At 52.3% G+C, this 16,799-nt stretch overlaps 1 protein-coding gene across 2 annotated transcripts in view; it reads right to left on the reverse strand.

Moving 5' to 3' along the window:
* Window positions 1-1,438: 1,438 nt before the first annotated feature.
* B4galt5 (beta-1,4-galactosyltransferase 5) overlaps window positions 1,439-16,799 on the reverse strand; it is a 55,854-nt gene continuing 40,493 nt past the window's right edge. The window contains exons 2-9 of one of the 2 annotated variants that reach the window (XM_090352504.1): window positions 14,631-14,765; window positions 11,292-11,405; window positions 8,664-8,792; window positions 7,849-7,961; window positions 6,610-6,797; window positions 4,837-4,959; window positions 3,448-3,549; window positions 1,439-2,921 (exon numbers count right to left, since the gene is read on the reverse strand). In XM_090352504.1, coding sequence (XP_090208630.1) covers window positions 2,774-2,921; window positions 3,448-3,549; window positions 4,837-4,959; window positions 6,610-6,797; window positions 7,849-7,961; window positions 8,664-8,792; window positions 11,292-11,405; window positions 14,631-14,765 — 1,052 coding nt within the window. In that variant the 3' untranslated portion in view covers window positions 1,439-2,773. The remainder of the gene's footprint in view (window positions 2,922-3,447; window positions 3,550-4,836; window positions 4,960-6,609; window positions 6,798-7,848; window positions 7,962-8,663; window positions 8,793-11,291; window positions 11,406-14,630; window positions 14,766-16,799) is intronic. The other variant, XM_090352505.1, reaches the window with a different exon arrangement.

A 16,799-nucleotide genomic window follows, 5' to 3' on the forward strand; every position in this document is an offset into this window, starting at 1 on the left:
CTGGGCGCGGGTACAAGTCTCAGTGTCTTGGTTTCCACCGTGGGTGGCCGCTGTGGAAACAGCTCGAGGAGGACAGGCTTTTCACTCCACGGCCACCATCCTGGACTGTCAAACATCTAAAGTGAAGTGTCAAAAGCAACGACAGAGCTGGGTGCTGGTAGCTCATGCCTGTCATCCCGGCAGCTCAAAGGACCATGGCTCCAAGCCAGCCTGAGCAGTGCAGTGTCCAATCTCCATTAACCAGAGAGGAGGAGGAAGTGGAGCTGTGTGTTGAGCGCCAGCCTTGAGGGCAAAGCTAAGGGGTGGTGCCCAGGGCCCCCTCTCTTGAATTCCCTCTAATCCCGCCTCACTGCCCCCCACTCCCATCCTGGGCGAGGCCCCACAAAGAGACAACTTCAAAGCTTGGTTCTTGAATGTGTTTTTACTGAAAAAAATCATTCATAAATTAACATACAAAAATGTACAAACACATGAGTAAATAATGCAATGACAAAGGACTACTCTTGTGAAAAGTGTTTAAAACATCGGTAGATTTCAGTGCAAAAATGTACCCCTGGCACCTCTTTCAACATAAAGGCAAGCTCAAAAACTAGAGATGGAGACGCGCTGGCCGCGCAGCGAGGGCTGCCGGCGCCCGTCCGGGAGGAGGGCTCTGCAGAGGCCTCCTATCAAAACGAGGATTTTGTAAACACCCCCAAAAAGAAGCTGTGTAAAGGGACACGGGGTGGCCCAGGCTCATCCAGCCACTGCCCAAATTGTGGACTTGAGCTTTTGTTACTCTTTCTTAACTGCCTGACGTTCTCCACGAGCAGCCTGAGTGCTCTGCTGTGGTGCCTCTGCACAGCTCTGAACTTGGGGCTCTGGGCAGCAGGGAGACCTCTCCTGTGCTCACTTTTTAAAGCCAGGCCTTTGCCCCGCACAGAACGGGGGAAGTGGGCAAAGGCTGTGTCCACTGGGGCACGGCGCTCTGAACCACAGCCCATCATCCCTGCCGCAGACCCGGCCTTCCTGGCACCATCACGCCGCAGCTCTGCAGGCACTCAGAGCCGGGGGCACAGGCAGGGGTGTGTGTGAAGAGGGGGGACTTTTATTGCTATGTGCACCCTAAGACAAAGGAAAAGAAGTGAGCGTGTGGGGGGCCCTGGCAGAAGGTGTCTGAAAGCATGAAAGGCTCCCAGCATCCTCAAGGGCGGTGCTGCCCTCTCATTGCAGCTGGGCCGCTTTCCTGCGGGGCGCAAGGCCTGGCCGCTCCCTCCCGCTCTGTGGGGGTCATACGTCCATAGAACAGCACACGCACCAGAAGCCCCGACGACACACGTCCACGTCTGCACACACCCATGTGAGCCATGAAAGTCAACGAGGTCGAAGGCAAACAAGGCAAGTAAAACAAAATGCGAAGCACTGTCCAGAAAGCACTCCAAGTCACACTCTAGAAACACACCTTACCGAGGGGATCGGGCATGTTCTGGGCTCCCGGGAAGTGGGCGGACGGGAACCGAGGGCTTTGGCTTGGGGGAAGAGGCACAAGTTCGAACGCAGTGCAGAACCTGACTTCAGAAGCGGAGGGCTGGGACCTGGTCCCACTGGGACCCGCTGACTCGGCAATGTCACCTGAGCCTCAGCTGCTTGCTAGTCTATGGGGGACAGAGTAGAGGATGAATTTTTCCAGAAGTCTGAAGGGGACACAGGGATGGCTGAGGCGGTGGTCAGAGGATTCACCCCAAACACCCCTGCTCTTCCCGACAAGCGGGAGGTCCAGGACCCAGGGTCTGCACAGAGAATGGCAAAGGTTCTGTTTTGATTTTGAGACATGGTCTGCGTACCCCAGGCTGGCCTCAAGTTCCCCACCTTCCCAGCTCAGCCTCTGAGTGCTGGGGCTTCTGGGGACCTGCTCTGAGCACACTGCAGTGCTCCTCAGTAGCTGCCTCCTCTTTTATTATTATTATTTTGCCAGTCCTGGGGCTCGAACTCAGGGCCTGGGCACTGTCCTTAGACACTTCTTGCTCAAGACTAAACCACTGCCACTGAGCCGCAGCACCACTTCTGACTTTTTCTGTACGTGGTACCAAGGAATGGACCCCGGGTTTGCGTGCATGCTAGGCAAGGACTCCACCACTAGGCCACATCCCCGGCAGCTGCCTCCTCTTTAGGAGGAGGAGGAGGAGGAGAGGTATGGCTGCAGGAACAAGGAAGCCATGGGGAAGGCAAGAGGCAGAGCTGCTGAGGAGGGGTGGGAGGTCTTTCACCTGTAAGACTCTTTCCAAGTGAGAACAAAGCGGGCATCCTGTAGACTCACTGTAACACTGTCCTGTTTGCTAACCAAATTAGTGATCTGATGTATAAATCCTCACTTTGAGTTGGAGCCAGCTATAACGTTAAATTTTACAAAGGCATTTTACACGCTTATTTACACTTGAGACTTCTTCAAGAAGCGATCGTTGTGTCTACTTGTGTCCCCAAGCCCTCCCCTGCCCCGGTTCCCACCCAAAGCAGGACATTTTTTAAAAATGAAAAATGAGAACCACAGAGCACGCCAGAGGTACAGAAGAAACGGCTGCCCAACAGGGCGCCCCTGGGCTCCAGGCGCCCTCTGCGGGGTCTGCGGGCTGGGCGGGCTCCAGAGGGTGTCCCCGCCGGCCTGGGTGCCCCAGGCCTCAAGGGAGGCATGTGTGTGCCCGTCACAGTTTTCCTGGAATGCTGCGGCTGGTCCTTCATTCCTCGTCCTGCACGGATCAGGGCGCTCGCTCCTCGGGCAGCGTCCCCAGTGGCTGTGTCAGTAGTCACCCACCTGGGCCAGCTCGGGGGTCAGGTTGACAGTTATGTTCTTATACAAGGCGTCGTACGTGACGTTTGCAAAGTAGTTGAGGTTGTTGAGACCGTCCAGCCCCTGCCGCTCCTTGGACTTCCTCAGCAGTGCGTACCTGGAGAGGACACACAGCTGCGGCGGCTGCTCCTGCCACCGTCCCCGCCTCCCACGGCTGTTGCAAAGGCATGACTTGCCCACGCCAGAGGGGAGGGACTCCCAAAGCCAACCCGCCCACCAAGGCCCAGGCGCCTGTGGAGGGAGGCCAAGCTGAGTCACTGGACTGGTGTCTAGAGATCGCAGCCCTCTCCCCAGGGCCACAGGAGAGGCAGGCGGTGGCAGGAGTGTCCACCATCTCTGGGCCTTGGCTGTGCTACAGGAACTAGAGCTCTGGACACCACCCTGCACTGGTACAGGCCCAATACGGGGCTGCGAGTGGGCCAGGCCCCTGGGGTCAGTGCAGACCCCAACTCCACACTCAAGGAATGCTCATCGAGGGATTTCCCCAATCTCACTAGCGGCCTGCATCTACCCAGCACCCACCCCAGGTAAGCTGAGCTACTCAGCTGAGCCCACAGTGCTGTGCCAACTGGAAAGGTGGCACATACCAGGGCACACGGGGGAGGAAAACAGGGCGTACCAACCTTCCAAGAAACTGGACTTCCCCTCGGTGGTGGTGTGGGATGGACCTGTACTTTCCTGTGTCCCCTTCGGGCCGGCTCACAGAGTAGCCAGCATTCTGCACCCTGTCCACAAGTGAGACACACAGACCAGAAACCCTTAGGAGACACTTAAAGTTACACAGCAGAAGCCCCGCTAGCGCCCGTACTCTTCACTCAGTTAACATCTCCTTGGGGGCTATCTATTGGCGGGGGTGGGGGGTGGGGAACCCAGCCTTGCTTTTGGTTCTTTTATAGATAAAATTTTTCTGTCTCCACTGGCTTCAAACCCAATTCTCAGCCTCCTAAGTAGCTAGGATTACAGATTACTTAACTTTATTTCTGCATGTCAAAGGAGAATACACATGTGGCTGCTCTACAGTTGTACAATTTAAAATACATAAATCATATAAATCATGTCTCAGACATGTCTCATGTGAACTGGTTCAGCACCACCCACTGAAACCGAGACACACCGTTAAAACACACACGTGTGTGTGCCTGTGGATACACATGCATGCCAGTCCTGGGACTTGAACTCAGGGCCTGGGCCCGTTCTCTGAGTTTTTTCTTTTTTTTTAAACCATTTGCCTCCTCTGGCTTTTTGGTAGTTAACTGGAGATGAAAAAGTCTCATGGAGGGCCGGGAGTTTGGCTTAGTGGTAGAGTGCTTGCCTAGCATGCACGAAGACCCAGGTTCGATTTCTCAGTACAACGTACACAGAAAAAAGCCACAAGTGGTGCTGAGGCTCAAATAGTAGAGATCTAGTCTTGAGAAAGACTAGAACAGGCAAAGACAGTGTTCAGGCCCTGAGTTTAAGGCCAGGACTGGCAAAAAAAAAAAAAAAGGAGTCTCATGGAGCCGGGCTCAGTGGCTGACGCCTGTAACCCTAGCTACTCAGGAGGCTGACATCTGAAGATAGCAGTTGAAAGCCAGCCATGGCACGAAAGTCTGTGAGACTCTTATCTCCAATTAACCAGTAGAAAACTAGAAGTGGTGCTGTGGCTCCAGGGGTAGGGCGGTAGCCTTGAGCTGAAGAGCTCAGTGACTGCTCAGGCCCAGAGTTCAAGCCCCACTACCTGGTGTGTGTGTGTGTGTGTGTGTGTGTGGAGGGGGTGGGGAGAGGGGGGAAGTCTGGTGGGTTTTTCCTCCTGGGCTGGGTTTGAACCATGATCCTCAGATCTCAGACTCCCGAGCAGTTAGTTACAGATGTGAGCCACGGTGCCCAGCTTATTGGTCAGATTATTAAACCCAACTCCTTCCTTTGGTTAATGACACCGAGAGGACACCCCAGCTTCACTGTTCTGGCTCGTCTCTGCACACAAGCTGCAGGAAGGTCAGCATTCACCCCAGTATAGGCTACGGGGGCCGAACCTGTTCCAGAGGTCGTCATCCTCTCCGCCCCAGCCCCAGAATGCATTGGGAAAGCCGTTGATCTTCCGGAACTGCTCCACGGTGAGACCACTCACTCCACCAAAGAACTCCGTGTAAGGCAGCCTGGGAGGAAAGACAGTGAGGTCCCGTGGAAGGACAGACAGACAGCGAGGTCCTCCATGCTAAGGGGTGGATCTCCCATAAATGCCCCTTACCACACACCAGACACCCCCATCACAACCGGCAGCCCTGCCCAGGAAATGAATGATGGAACCCGTGCCTCACACCTACTAGGTAAGTGCCCCACCAGTGAGCTGCACCTCAGCTGCTGACTTTCTGGAGGGAAGTGTACTGGGGCTGGAATTTAGGGCCTAGATGTACCAAGCAGGCACTCTCGGTGTTCAGATACACCCTTGGGCTCGATTGCCAGGGTTTGAACTCAAGAACTCATATTTGCTTAGCTTCAGCTGGATTTCTGCTAGTTATTTTGGAGATGGGAGTCTCATGGACTTTTGATTACCTGTGCTGTCCTCAGAACATGCTCTGGGGGCCGGGAGTTTGGCCAAGTGGTTAAAGTGCTTGCCTAGCATGCATGAAGACCCAGGTTCGATTCCTCGGTACCACATACATAGAAAAAAGCTGGAAGTGGTGCTGAGGCTCAAGTGGTAGAGCTCTAGCCTTGAGAAAGTCCAAGGACAGTGCTCAGGCCCTGAGCTCAAGCCCAGGACTGGCAAAAAAAAAAAAAAAAAAAAAAAAAGAACATGCTCTGGATCTCAGCTAGGATTATAGCTGTGAACCACTGGCCTCTGGGCCCTAGATAATTTTCATGTGTGCGTGAGTGGGGTGGGATGGGGTGGGGTGTGTGTGAACGCACATTCACTAGTCCTGAACACTGTCCCTGAGCTACTTTTGCTCAAAGTTAGTGCTCTACCACTTGAGTTTCCCACCAACACAACCAGTTAGAAGTAAGAGTCTCAATGACTTTTCTCCCTGGGCTGTCTTTGAACCCTGCAATCCTCAGACCTCAGCCTTCTAAATAGCTAGGATTATAGGCATCAGCCACCAGCACCCAGCCCTAGGTGATTTTTAACAAGTTAATTGAGATAATAGCAATTTCATACCAACACTCGTTGATAGTATATAACTTAGCCAGGCACAGTGGTTCACTCCTGTAATCCCAGCTACTCAGGAGGCTGAGATCAAAGATCATGGTTCAAAGCCAGCCCAGGCACTAAAAAGTCTGTGAGACTCTTACCTCCAATTAACCACTATAAAAGCAGAAGTGGTGCTGTGGCTCAAAGGGTAGGATGATATCCTTGAGCTGAAGGGCTCAGGGAATAGCACCCAGGCCCAGAGTTGAAGCCCCCACAGTCAACCAAAACGAAAGGAAGGAAGGAAGGAAGGAAGGAAGGAAGGAAGGAAGGAAGGAAGGAAGGAAATAACTCAATGTTTCTCCTTCACGGTGTTGTATAATGTCATCATCATCATTAGGATCCTCTCCCCCTCAACCACACCCCCATCCTCAAGCTGAACCTCAAAAAAATCACTTTGTCTTCACCTGTCCATGTGCCTGTTTTGATGCTTCCACCCAACACACAGAGCCGCACGGCCCATGGCTCTGTGCTGGCTTTTCTCTTAGCGGTGTCTCCAAGGCTCACCCACTGCAGCGTGCCACACCGCGCCTTTCTTGGCTAAGAGAACCCCGCATCTTTTCCGCACACACATCTTATCTCTGCTACTGTGCCTGGCTGACAGGGAGGGCGCAATACTCACAGATACATGTACTTGTCCAGTTTAGGTGCAAAGTGCCTGGGCATCTGCCCACACCCGTAATAGTTGCGATCACTTTCTGGTATGTGGTCCACGTCATGAAAAATCAGACAGTCCCACTCCAAATCCTTCATTGCTTCTTGAAAACCGACGTTGAAAAGCATGGCTCGATTAAAGGGTTGGGTGCCAACCTACAAGAGGCAAAATTCTCTCTTTAGGTGATTCTTAAATAAAACCTTTGTTCCTCACCATGCCAAATTAGGACCAACTGGAAAAGGTCTGAGCAGCAGTGTAGGGACCCAGGCCCTCTTCGGGGATGGAGCCAACAGGGTCACCTGCACTCTGACCGAATATGTCCTCAGATACAAAAGTGGAGCACACCCAAGCTCTCTTCTCCATGGCTGGTAACCCTCAGGTAACTGGAAGTGAAGGGGACAGCAGGAGGAGCATGAACACTGTGGCTTCTTCCAGTCTTGCCACCCAGAAACACCTGCTAGCCACTTCCTTCAGCCACTGACCAGCTATAAGTTCCACGTCGTAATGTAAATCTGGTGTGAAAAGGGATTTAGCCCTGAGGGAGAACAGACAGCACTGAGCTCGCCAGGGCTCAGACACAGAGACCAAGACCTCAGCAGCTCTGGAGCCCAGGCACCAGGCACAGCCGAGCCAATCTGGACGCTGCCATTTGTTATGCCTAAAACAGGCACAAGCACAGTGATGGCAGGTCCACAGAGCTCAAGCCCAGGGAAGCAGGAGTTTCCACAGAGCTTTGGGGGGCCTCACCCCACTCTCAGTCGCTCTCCCTCTCTCAATTCACAGTGTGGTGGAAGGGAGCTATGCTTAATGTTAAAGGAAAGTTACATCCTGAGGCACGTAGAGTCTGCAAAGGCTCCAGGCTCATGGCTCCGTAACATCAGGTAGTGTCTGCCCCACGGCCATTCCATGTTCCGGACTTGGATGCAGCCTCTTTTGTGGACTTCAGGCACATCCTGGGCTGGAAGCCTGTAAACAGCCCTGGCACAGGCAGGAGGGCACAGGAGGAGACAGATGCACCCTGGAGTTGGATCTACCAAGCTGGGCAACACTGCACACCAAGGGCCAAACCTGCCAATCCCCTTTCCAGTCAGAGCAGCTTGGTACTGTGATTTCTGCCTGGTGGCTCCCGACATCAAGGACAGATTAGCCTGTGGCAGTCCCCACTGCTCCCTAGAAAAGCAGGAGAGGCAAGGGCCAATGGCGCACCTGTTCTACCACGTAGAACGCGAACTGTAGGCGCTGCCGCTGAAGCATGGGCAGCAGGTGTCTGAGCAGGACCGGCAGGTGCTCATGGCGGTTCCGGAAGGGGATAAGGATGGCTACCTGTAGCAGATCACAAGATGAAGCCACCAGGTCAGTTCCCTTGAGCCAGTCCCAGAGAGCTGGGTACCCCTGCAGAAGGGGTAGGAATCCCCTGGGAAGTCGGGGAGGCTGGCTGCCACACCTTCCACATCCATGCTGCAGGCCTATACCAGCAAGTCCTCACCTCGCTGTACAGAGCGCGCCCCCATGTACCTGCTGCACAGTATACACGGTATGCTTCACACTGCCAACCTACACTGTTCCACCCAGTGTGCATACACACAGCACACAGGCTGGCACACGGCCGTAAATGCTCGGCTACATAAACTAGTCCACACTGTGAGGTCTTTCCTGACTGCAGGCAAGTAAAACAGCTTTGAACAACCTGGGGCTAAGCTGTATTCTATTCTGTTCTATTCTATTCTGTATCCTATCCTGTGTACTTGCAGTTTGAGGGTTTGAACCCAGGGCCTTGTACTAGCTAGACAGTCACTCTACCACTTGAGCCACACACTGCCTCCACTGATCCTGCATGGGTCTTACAGGAACCCAAGGAGAGGGCGTGGAGAAACGGCCATGGAGCTCACACGTGTGGCTGCCACTAGAGCTCTCATCCTGCCCCTTACCCACACCTCCAAACTCACACTCCTGCCCCATCACCAAACAATGCAAATTTCTGTGGCTAGGGAAGAGCCCTGATCAGGAGCCAGGCCCAACACCTACCTTCCACCGGGGCACGCAGTCAGAAGGCCTCCAGTGGCCTCCCAGCTTGATGGTGGGGTCCCTGGAGAAGAGCTCATGAATGCTGTCCATTCCGATTTCACTCATGTTTACATCTATGGGGCCCTCTGAACACACAGGGGAAAAGGTCAAAAGGGTGCACAAGACCAGGTCTCCCTCGGTCCCCCTTAGTCCCTAAGGAGTCTCTTCACTGGTGCTTTACCAGGGGCTGGAGCCACACCCCACTTCGTGGGTGTGGTTTTGGGGTACCATTACCATCAGGTGAAGAAGCATAGGGAGGGGGCTGGGAGTTTGGCCTAGTGGTAGAGTGGTCAACTAGCATGCACAAAGACCCAATTCCTCGGTACCACATATTTAGAAAGAAGCTGGAAGTGGTGCTGTGACTCAAGTGGTAGAGCACTAGCTTTGAGAAAAGTCCAAGGACAGTGCTTAGGCCCTGAGTTTAAGCCCCAAAACTGGCAAAAAAAAAAAAAAAAAAGCACAGGGAGGGCCTAAGACCGTGGCCATGTGCTGGGCTTCTGAACAGCTAGCTTCTCGTGATGTCAGGCCAGACACGTGACTGCGGCTCACACACCTGTGCTTGGCCAGGTCTAATGGCAGGATGCCAGTCTGTGCCGTAGGCCGAGAAGTAGAACCACAACAGTGAACAATGATTTGGTAACACTAGCCTTAGTGTTAACAAACTAAAACTGAGGCTTCCAGGAAGATGACAGACATATGCAGGGAGATGGGATGAAACAGCAAGCTTCGAGCAGCACCTGCTGGTCTCCAGGTATTCATGAGGGGCAGGCACACGCTCAGATAATAAATACCATGTACTGTGGCCAAAAAGTCAAAAAAGGAAATAACTAGCTGGGTGCTGATGGCTCATGCCTGCAATCCTGGCTACTCAGGTGGCTGAGATCTGAGGATTACAGTTTGAACCCACTTGGGCAGGAAAATCCCTGAGACTCTTAGCTCCAATTAACTATTCAGAAAAAAATAAAAACAACACAAAACAAAACAGAAGTGGTGCTGTGGCTCAAATGGTAGGGCTCTTGCCTTAAGCACAAAGAGGCTCAGGGACAGCATTCAGGTCCTGAATTCAAGCCCCAGTAAGGGCAAAAATAAAAAATAAAAAAGAGGGAAAAAGAAAGAAAGGGGGGGGGAGAGGAGGAGGAGGGAAAAAAGTAAGCAAGCACCAGTGGATCGAGCCTATAAAACTAGCTACAGGAGGTTTAGATCTGGAGGATCATGACCAGCCCAGGCAGAAAAGTCTTCAAGACTCCATTTAGCCTGGCTCCCAAGTGGTAGTGGACCAGCTACAAGTGGAAAAAAAGCAAGAGTGCAAAGCCCTCAGTTCAGACCCCAGTACCAATAAAAATAAAAAACAAAGAAGAAGCACAACTAAGCTGGGTGTCAGTGGCTCATGACTGTAATCCTAGCTACTCAGGTGGCTGAAAATTTGAGAATTTTAATCTGAAACCAGCCCAGGAAAGAAAGTCCATGAGACTCTCATCTCCAATTAAATGGCTGTACTATGGCAAGTGGGAGGCCACTAGCCAAGAAAAAAAGCTTAGGGCCAAGGACTGGGAACGTGGCCCAGTGGTGCAGTGCTTGCTCTACAATGCATGAAGCCCTGGATCTGATTCTTCACTACCACAGAACCAGAAAAATCCTGAAGTGGTGCTGTGGCTCAAGTGGCAGAAAGTATGCCTTGAGCAAAAGATACTCAGAGAGAATGCCCAGGCCAATGGCCAGCACCCAGGCCCTGAGTTCAAGTCCCAGGACCTGTACATAGATTGGAGTGAAGGGGAGGGGAGGGGAGGGGAGGGGAGAGGGGAGGGGAGGGGCCGAAGTACAGAAACAGCATCTGTTTGCTATCATGTTTTAGGTCACACATGGGATTCGAAACACAGAAAATAAAAGTGAAGATCTAGAGATTGTTTTTTTTGGTTAGGCTTCAGGGCAAGGCCACCCCCCAACCCCTTGACCCATATTGCCACTTCTGGTTTTCTATAGGTTAATGGGAGTTAAGAGTCTCATGGACTTTTTTTTGGTGCCCAGGCTGGCTTTGAACTGCGTCCCTCAGATCTCAGACTCCTGAGTAGCCAGGATTACAAGCGTAAGCCACCAGGTTGAGATGGTTCTTTTTTTTTTTTCTTTTTTTGCCAGTCCTGGGCTTGAGCTCAGGGCCTGAGCACTGCCCTGGATTTTCTCAAGGCTTGAGCTCTATCACTTGAGCCTCAGCACCATTTCTGGCTTTTTTCTATGTATGTGGTATTGAGGAATTGAACCCTGGGTCTTCATGCATGCTAGGCAAGCACTCTACCACTAGGTCAAACTCCCGGCCCCAAGATTGTTCTTTTAAACAAATATTTTGTTAAAAAAAACATGAACCTCTGTCCTATCAAAGCAGTTTTCATCAGTGTTGGTTTGTAGAAACAAAGCTCAAGTTACAAAGGAGGGGCATGTTAAAGGATGGAGTGAGAAGGTATAAAACAGCAGGCAGGACTTCCCCAGACTCTGTGTCTAGTGTCAGAGAATCATTTCCACCCTCCAAGAAGGCCCCTTTCTTTTCATCAGACAGGCCTATTCCAGAGCCGAAGGGCTGCGCTGGTACTCACTCATGGAAGGGAGCCTCTCGGGGCAGGGGTGGTTTGCAAAGTAGGTGAAGTCCTCAGGAAGGAAGGTTGTGGTTGGTGGGGAGATCTCACTGTGGTTCAAGTCAAGAGGGTAATCTATGAAGTAAGGACAGGTAACTCAGATGGGTGGGCGCCACTGGTTCCCACCAGCCCACTGAAGCACTTCCCTCCCGTGTCCAGCTGGCGGGCTCTGGGTCGCCATGAACCCATGGAGCAGAAGACAAGGGTGGCACTGTGGGCAGGGGTCGGGTCCATTCTCCTGGCACCATGTACTTTTTTTGGTTGGGCCTGGGCTCTGTTCCTGAGCTCTTCACCTCAAGGCTAGCCACTTGAGCCACAGTGCCACTTCTGGGTTTCCCCCCCCCCTCTGGTGATTAATTAGAGACAAGAGTCTCATGGACTTTTAGTGCCTGGGCTGGCCTTGAACCTCGATCCTCAGATCCCAGCCTCCTGAGTAGTTAGGATTACAAGCGTGATCCACTGCGCCTGGCTTACCATGTGCTTCTATGTATGCACTGCAACTGGAAGGCAAACTCTTCTCCGACCAAACACCAGCCTCCTCGGGCTGGCTGCCCCAGCATGATTCTGTGGCCTCCCCAAGGCCTGTGTAGCTGCTCCCACACTGCTATGCAGTCTTCTGTGCGCATGGGCAGGCAGCTCTCCTGCCCTGCCTGCTCCATGTCCCCTATCCTCACCACCCTCTACTCTCCTGTGCCTGGGCCACCTTCACTTTTTAGATGACCATGCCATAAACACCAGACTTGGCACGTGAGGCAGAAGGACTTATTCCCCGGCGCTCACTCTCTACCTGTCACGGCAGGAGATGCACTTGGAAGCAGAGTATTCTAGTGTGTAGTGAGCAGGGGAGGGGTGTGAGGGGGTTGGAAATTGGCAGTAAAGGGTACCTGGACTTGCTGAGAAGGGCAGACCAGTCAGCCTCACCCCTCACCTCCAAGCTGGGCTGCACAGGACAAAGTCAGGAAACTCTCTTCCAATGCCAGCAGTTTTTTGGGACCCCCCCCTCCCATACACACACCAATGGCAAATTGTGTGTGATCTATGATGCCTACATCAGCAGCTCCCAGTGACTGCAGGGTCTGTCCAGGTCACCTAATCAGGTTTATTTCCAGCCTCCCAGTTCTGATTCCCAAGAGTACATTGCCCCCCTCTCTCTTTTCTTGGGGGGGCGGGGGAGGGTCATGGGGCTTGAACTCAGCCTGGGTGTTGTCCCTCAGCTCTTCAGCTCAAGGTTACCACTCTACCCTTGAGCCAAGCCCCACTTTCTGTTTTCTAGAGGTTAACTGGAGATAAGTCTCAGGTCCTGGTGTGGCTGGCTTTGAACCTTGATCCTCAGGTCCCAGCCTCCTGAGTACCTAGGATTACAGGCATGAGCCACCATCTGCCTGGCTCCAAAAGTACATTCTTAGAAGACAATTGCCACTTGGACTTTTAAGCTCAAATTACACAGGCCTTAGCTAGGTGTGGTGGCTCACGCCTGTAATCCTAGCTACTCAGGAAGGAGAAATCTGAGGATTGTGGTTCAAAGTCACCCCAGGCACAAAAAAAAAAAAGTCTCACCCCTCCCCCACCCCACCAAGATTCGTATCTCCAATTAACCAGTAGAAAACCGGAAGTGGCACTGTGGGTCATGGGGTAGGGGTAGGGTGGTAGCCTTGAGCTGAAGAGCTCCGGGCCAGCACCCAGGCCCAGAGTTGAAGTCCCACGACCAACCAAAACAAAACACAACTTCAGGCCACACCAAAGTTCTCTGTTCCCCTTGGTTGCTCTGGGCGTGGGGCTCAGGGCATGGCTCTGAATGTGCACAGGCATTTGGCTAGCTGCAGACCTTGGTCCTCAACGTCTTATCTGAGTAGGCCAGGCAGAGAAGCGCCTTGAGGGGAACATGGAACACGCATGTGGAGCGACACCGGAGATGAGCCAGCTCGTCACACTTCCGTGTCTTCCTATTAAGTCTACTCACTCATTCAATTTGCTAAATGCTTCCCTCATATGTACCAAGATGGGAATGGAAGGGCAGTCAGCTAATCCCGATGAGAGAGAGGGGTGGGGGAGGGAATCATAGCTGAAAATCAATCCAGGTAGAAAACTCTGTGGGTCCCCACCTTCAACCAACAGCAAAACACAGGGATAGGGGTGGCTCAAGCTATAGCACCAGTTAGCTGACCCAGAGTTCAAACTAAAACAAAACCAATTGTTAAAAAATTAAATAATTATACAAACTAGGGCCAATTCCTGTGGTGTACGATAATTTGAGAATGAGAATATGGAGTCACTGGTGAAGGATTGATTCCTGCCTTACTCCCTCAGGCCAAGCAAGAAACCAGGCACACACAAACAGGCTTGACCACATGCCTGCCAGCAGGCAGGTTCCAATCTGGTCTAGGTCAAGGACACAGCCCTTAGTCCCCAGAGGACAACGGCCCCTTAAACCAGGTGGAGCATTCCACTGTGGGCCTGGCTAAGGACATCACCCATGGCCCCCAGAGATCATCACCCATTTTCTACTTTCTGCTTCCTTGTTAAGCCTTATAAAAACTTAGCCTAAAATCCAGTCCTGGGTACAAACTCCAATCCCGAGGGAAGGTCTGGGCCCTGGCTATTCCTTAATGAACAGTCCTCACTTGTGGACAATCGAGTTCAGTCCATTCCTTTTCCATTCTCCTCCATTTTCCTAACAACTAGGTCTCACAGTGAGCTGACACAAGCTCTCAGCAAGGATGAGACCTTTGTGGACAGCCCGGTGGGGCGGGGCTGGGCTCCTGCTCTTGAGCCTCTAACTTCTGGAAGAGTGACAATCTTGCCATATGCCCAGGTGACCACCAGCCTCAGCTGACCCTGGAGAAGCAATAGAAACACCTGAACTGAAAAAGGGCATGAAGGCTACACAGAACAGGGGCAGAAGTCACATAACCACACCAATCTACCCTCCCTGACAAAGGATGTACACAAAAGTTGGGGTGTGACTGTGAAAGACATGGGGGCTGGGGTAGTGCTCTCTTCTTTCTCCACTGGCAGAACCCCTGAAAAAGAAGGAAAACTCTGCCTATCTGCCAGAGCCAGACCAGTCAGGGGACACTGTGTGCAGAGACCTCTGCAACACCTTCTGCCAGGAGGAATGAGGACACTCCATGCCTCCTGCAGAGACCCAGGAATGAGACCTGAGGATGCAGCCAGTCAGTGTGGACTCAGGGCAAGGCCACTCTCCAGGAGGTGGACTCCCTCCTCTTCTGCAGTCTCTTTTCTCCTCTGAAAGTGGCCTAAGCCATCACGTCCTAAGCAGACAGCCTCCTTCCCACCTACCGGAGTCGTTGAGGCTGCTGTTCCTCTTGGCGTAGGCGCTGCGCACCACCTGCTCGTACACCTGCGCGCCGATGGTCCTCACGTTGTCCCGCAGCAGAATGCCTTGGGCCTGCACCATGAAGAGGTAGGTGTTCACTGCAGAGAGCGTGAAAGGGCAAGTTCAGATGCAAGCACACAAACAACCTGCACACAATTTGGGGGCTTTTCTGGCTGGTCTTTTCAGAACCTGTTTCTGGGACACTAACATTCACAAAAGCGGTAAACTTTCAAACTTTTATTCCTTCTGGTCTTCAAATACCCAACCTGACTCTAGTACTGGGCTGATCAAAGATCTTTGAAGCTGGGCGCAGTGGCTCACTCCTGTCATCCTAGCTACTCAGGAGGCTGAGATCTGAGGATCAAGGTTCAAAGCCAGCCTGGGCACAAAAGGAGACTCTTATCTCCAATTAACCTCTAGAAAATGGGAAGTCGGGCTTGGCTCTGGGATAGGGTGGTGTCCTTGGGCTGAAGAGCTAAGGAACAACGCCCAGCCCAGGGGTAGAATGGCAGCCTTGAGCTGAAGAGCCAAGGGACAGCACCCAGGCCAAGTTCAAGCCCCATGACCCTCCAAAAAAGAAGATCTTTGACAGCTGGGCACCAGTGGCTCGTGCCTGAAATCCTAGCCACTCAGGAGGCTGAGATCTGAGGACCATGGTTCAAAGCCAGCCTAGGAAGGAAAGTCTATGAGAGTCTTAACTCCGATTAAGTACTAGGAAACTGGAAGTGGCACTATGGCTCAAAGCGGTAAGAGTGCTAGCCTTGAACAAAAAAGTTCAGGGATAGTAACCAGGCCCTGACTTCAAACCCCAATATTGAATTTTAAAAAGACCTGTATTATGAGTGAACTGAAACATTATAGAAATAAATCCACCTTCTCTGCATTCAGTGTACACACAGAGAAGACACAGAAGACACTGACGTGACCTCTGCAGAGCAAAGGATGCTCCCTATACTTCCTTTGGGAGTTTTCAGAGAAAAGGAGAGGAGAGGAGGCAGGCCAGTCTTCACACCCACCCAACCAGCCCCACAGTTCAAGAGACTAACAAGGAGCGCACGGGCAGCCACTCCCCAGAAACTACCCCACATGAGAAAGCACTCCTGCCATTTACCCCTGGGAGCTCCATCACAGTCTCATGTGCATATACTGCAGCATCACAGTGAAACCCTCTGCAACTGGTATATGCTAACTTAAAACAAAAGACAACGGGCTGGTGGAGTGCTCACCTCGCATGCACAAAGCCCTAGGTTCAATTCCTCAGTACCACATACATAGAAAAAGCTGGAAGTGGTGCTGTGGCTCAAGTGGCAGAGTGCTGGCCTTGAGCAAAATGTGTCCAAGGACAGTGCCCAGGCCCTGAGTTCTAGCTCCAGGAATGGCAAAACAAACAGACAGACAAAAAGAAGAAGAAGAAGGAGGGGAAGGAGGAGGAGGAGGAGGAGGAGGAGGAGGAGGAGGAGGAGGAGGAGGAGGAGGAGGAGGAGGAGGCGGCGGCGGCGGCGGCGGCGGCGGCGGCGGCGGCGGCGGCAACGTTCCTAGAAATTGTAAAGCCATAGACTGACTCATTTCCCCTCACCAAGTGCAAGAGGATGCCTTACATGGCTGGCTCATTTACAACTCTGAGTAAGTATAAGTGAGTGTGTGTTCCTGTGAACACCTGGCTGCCCTCCAACCTGGCTTCTGGTATGTGGGACAATGTCCTGGCCACGCCTCCACACACAGCCTGGGATGGTCAATTCTGGCTCTTTAACAAGATGAGTCATGTTGATATAAGTCATTATGATAATAGAGTCCTGGACAAAATGAGCAGTAAATGAGGGCCAGGTGGTTGGCTGGTGTATGGGGGTGGGAGATGCATGGATGGATGGGTAGATGGATGGCTGGATGGCTGGTGGATGATGGATGGGTATTTGTATAGATGGATAGATGATGGATGAGTGGACAGATGGTTGGGTGTGTGTATGTATATATATGTATATATGTATGTACGTGTGTACGTACGTATGTGGGGTGGTAGATGATGGATAGATGGATGGATGTCTGTATAGATGGATGCTGGATAGATGTGTGGATGGTGGGTGGAGTACTGAAGTCAGCTTCAGTCAAGTACTGCAGTGATGATGAGTGTGGAC

The sequence above is a fragment of the Megascapheus bottae genome, chromosome 18 (assembly GCF_031878675.1).
Source record: "Megascapheus bottae isolate mThoBot1 chromosome 18, mThoBot2.hap1, whole genome shotgun sequence".
NCBI classification, from domain to species: Eukaryota; Metazoa; Chordata; class Mammalia; order Rodentia; family Geomyidae; genus Megascapheus; species Megascapheus bottae.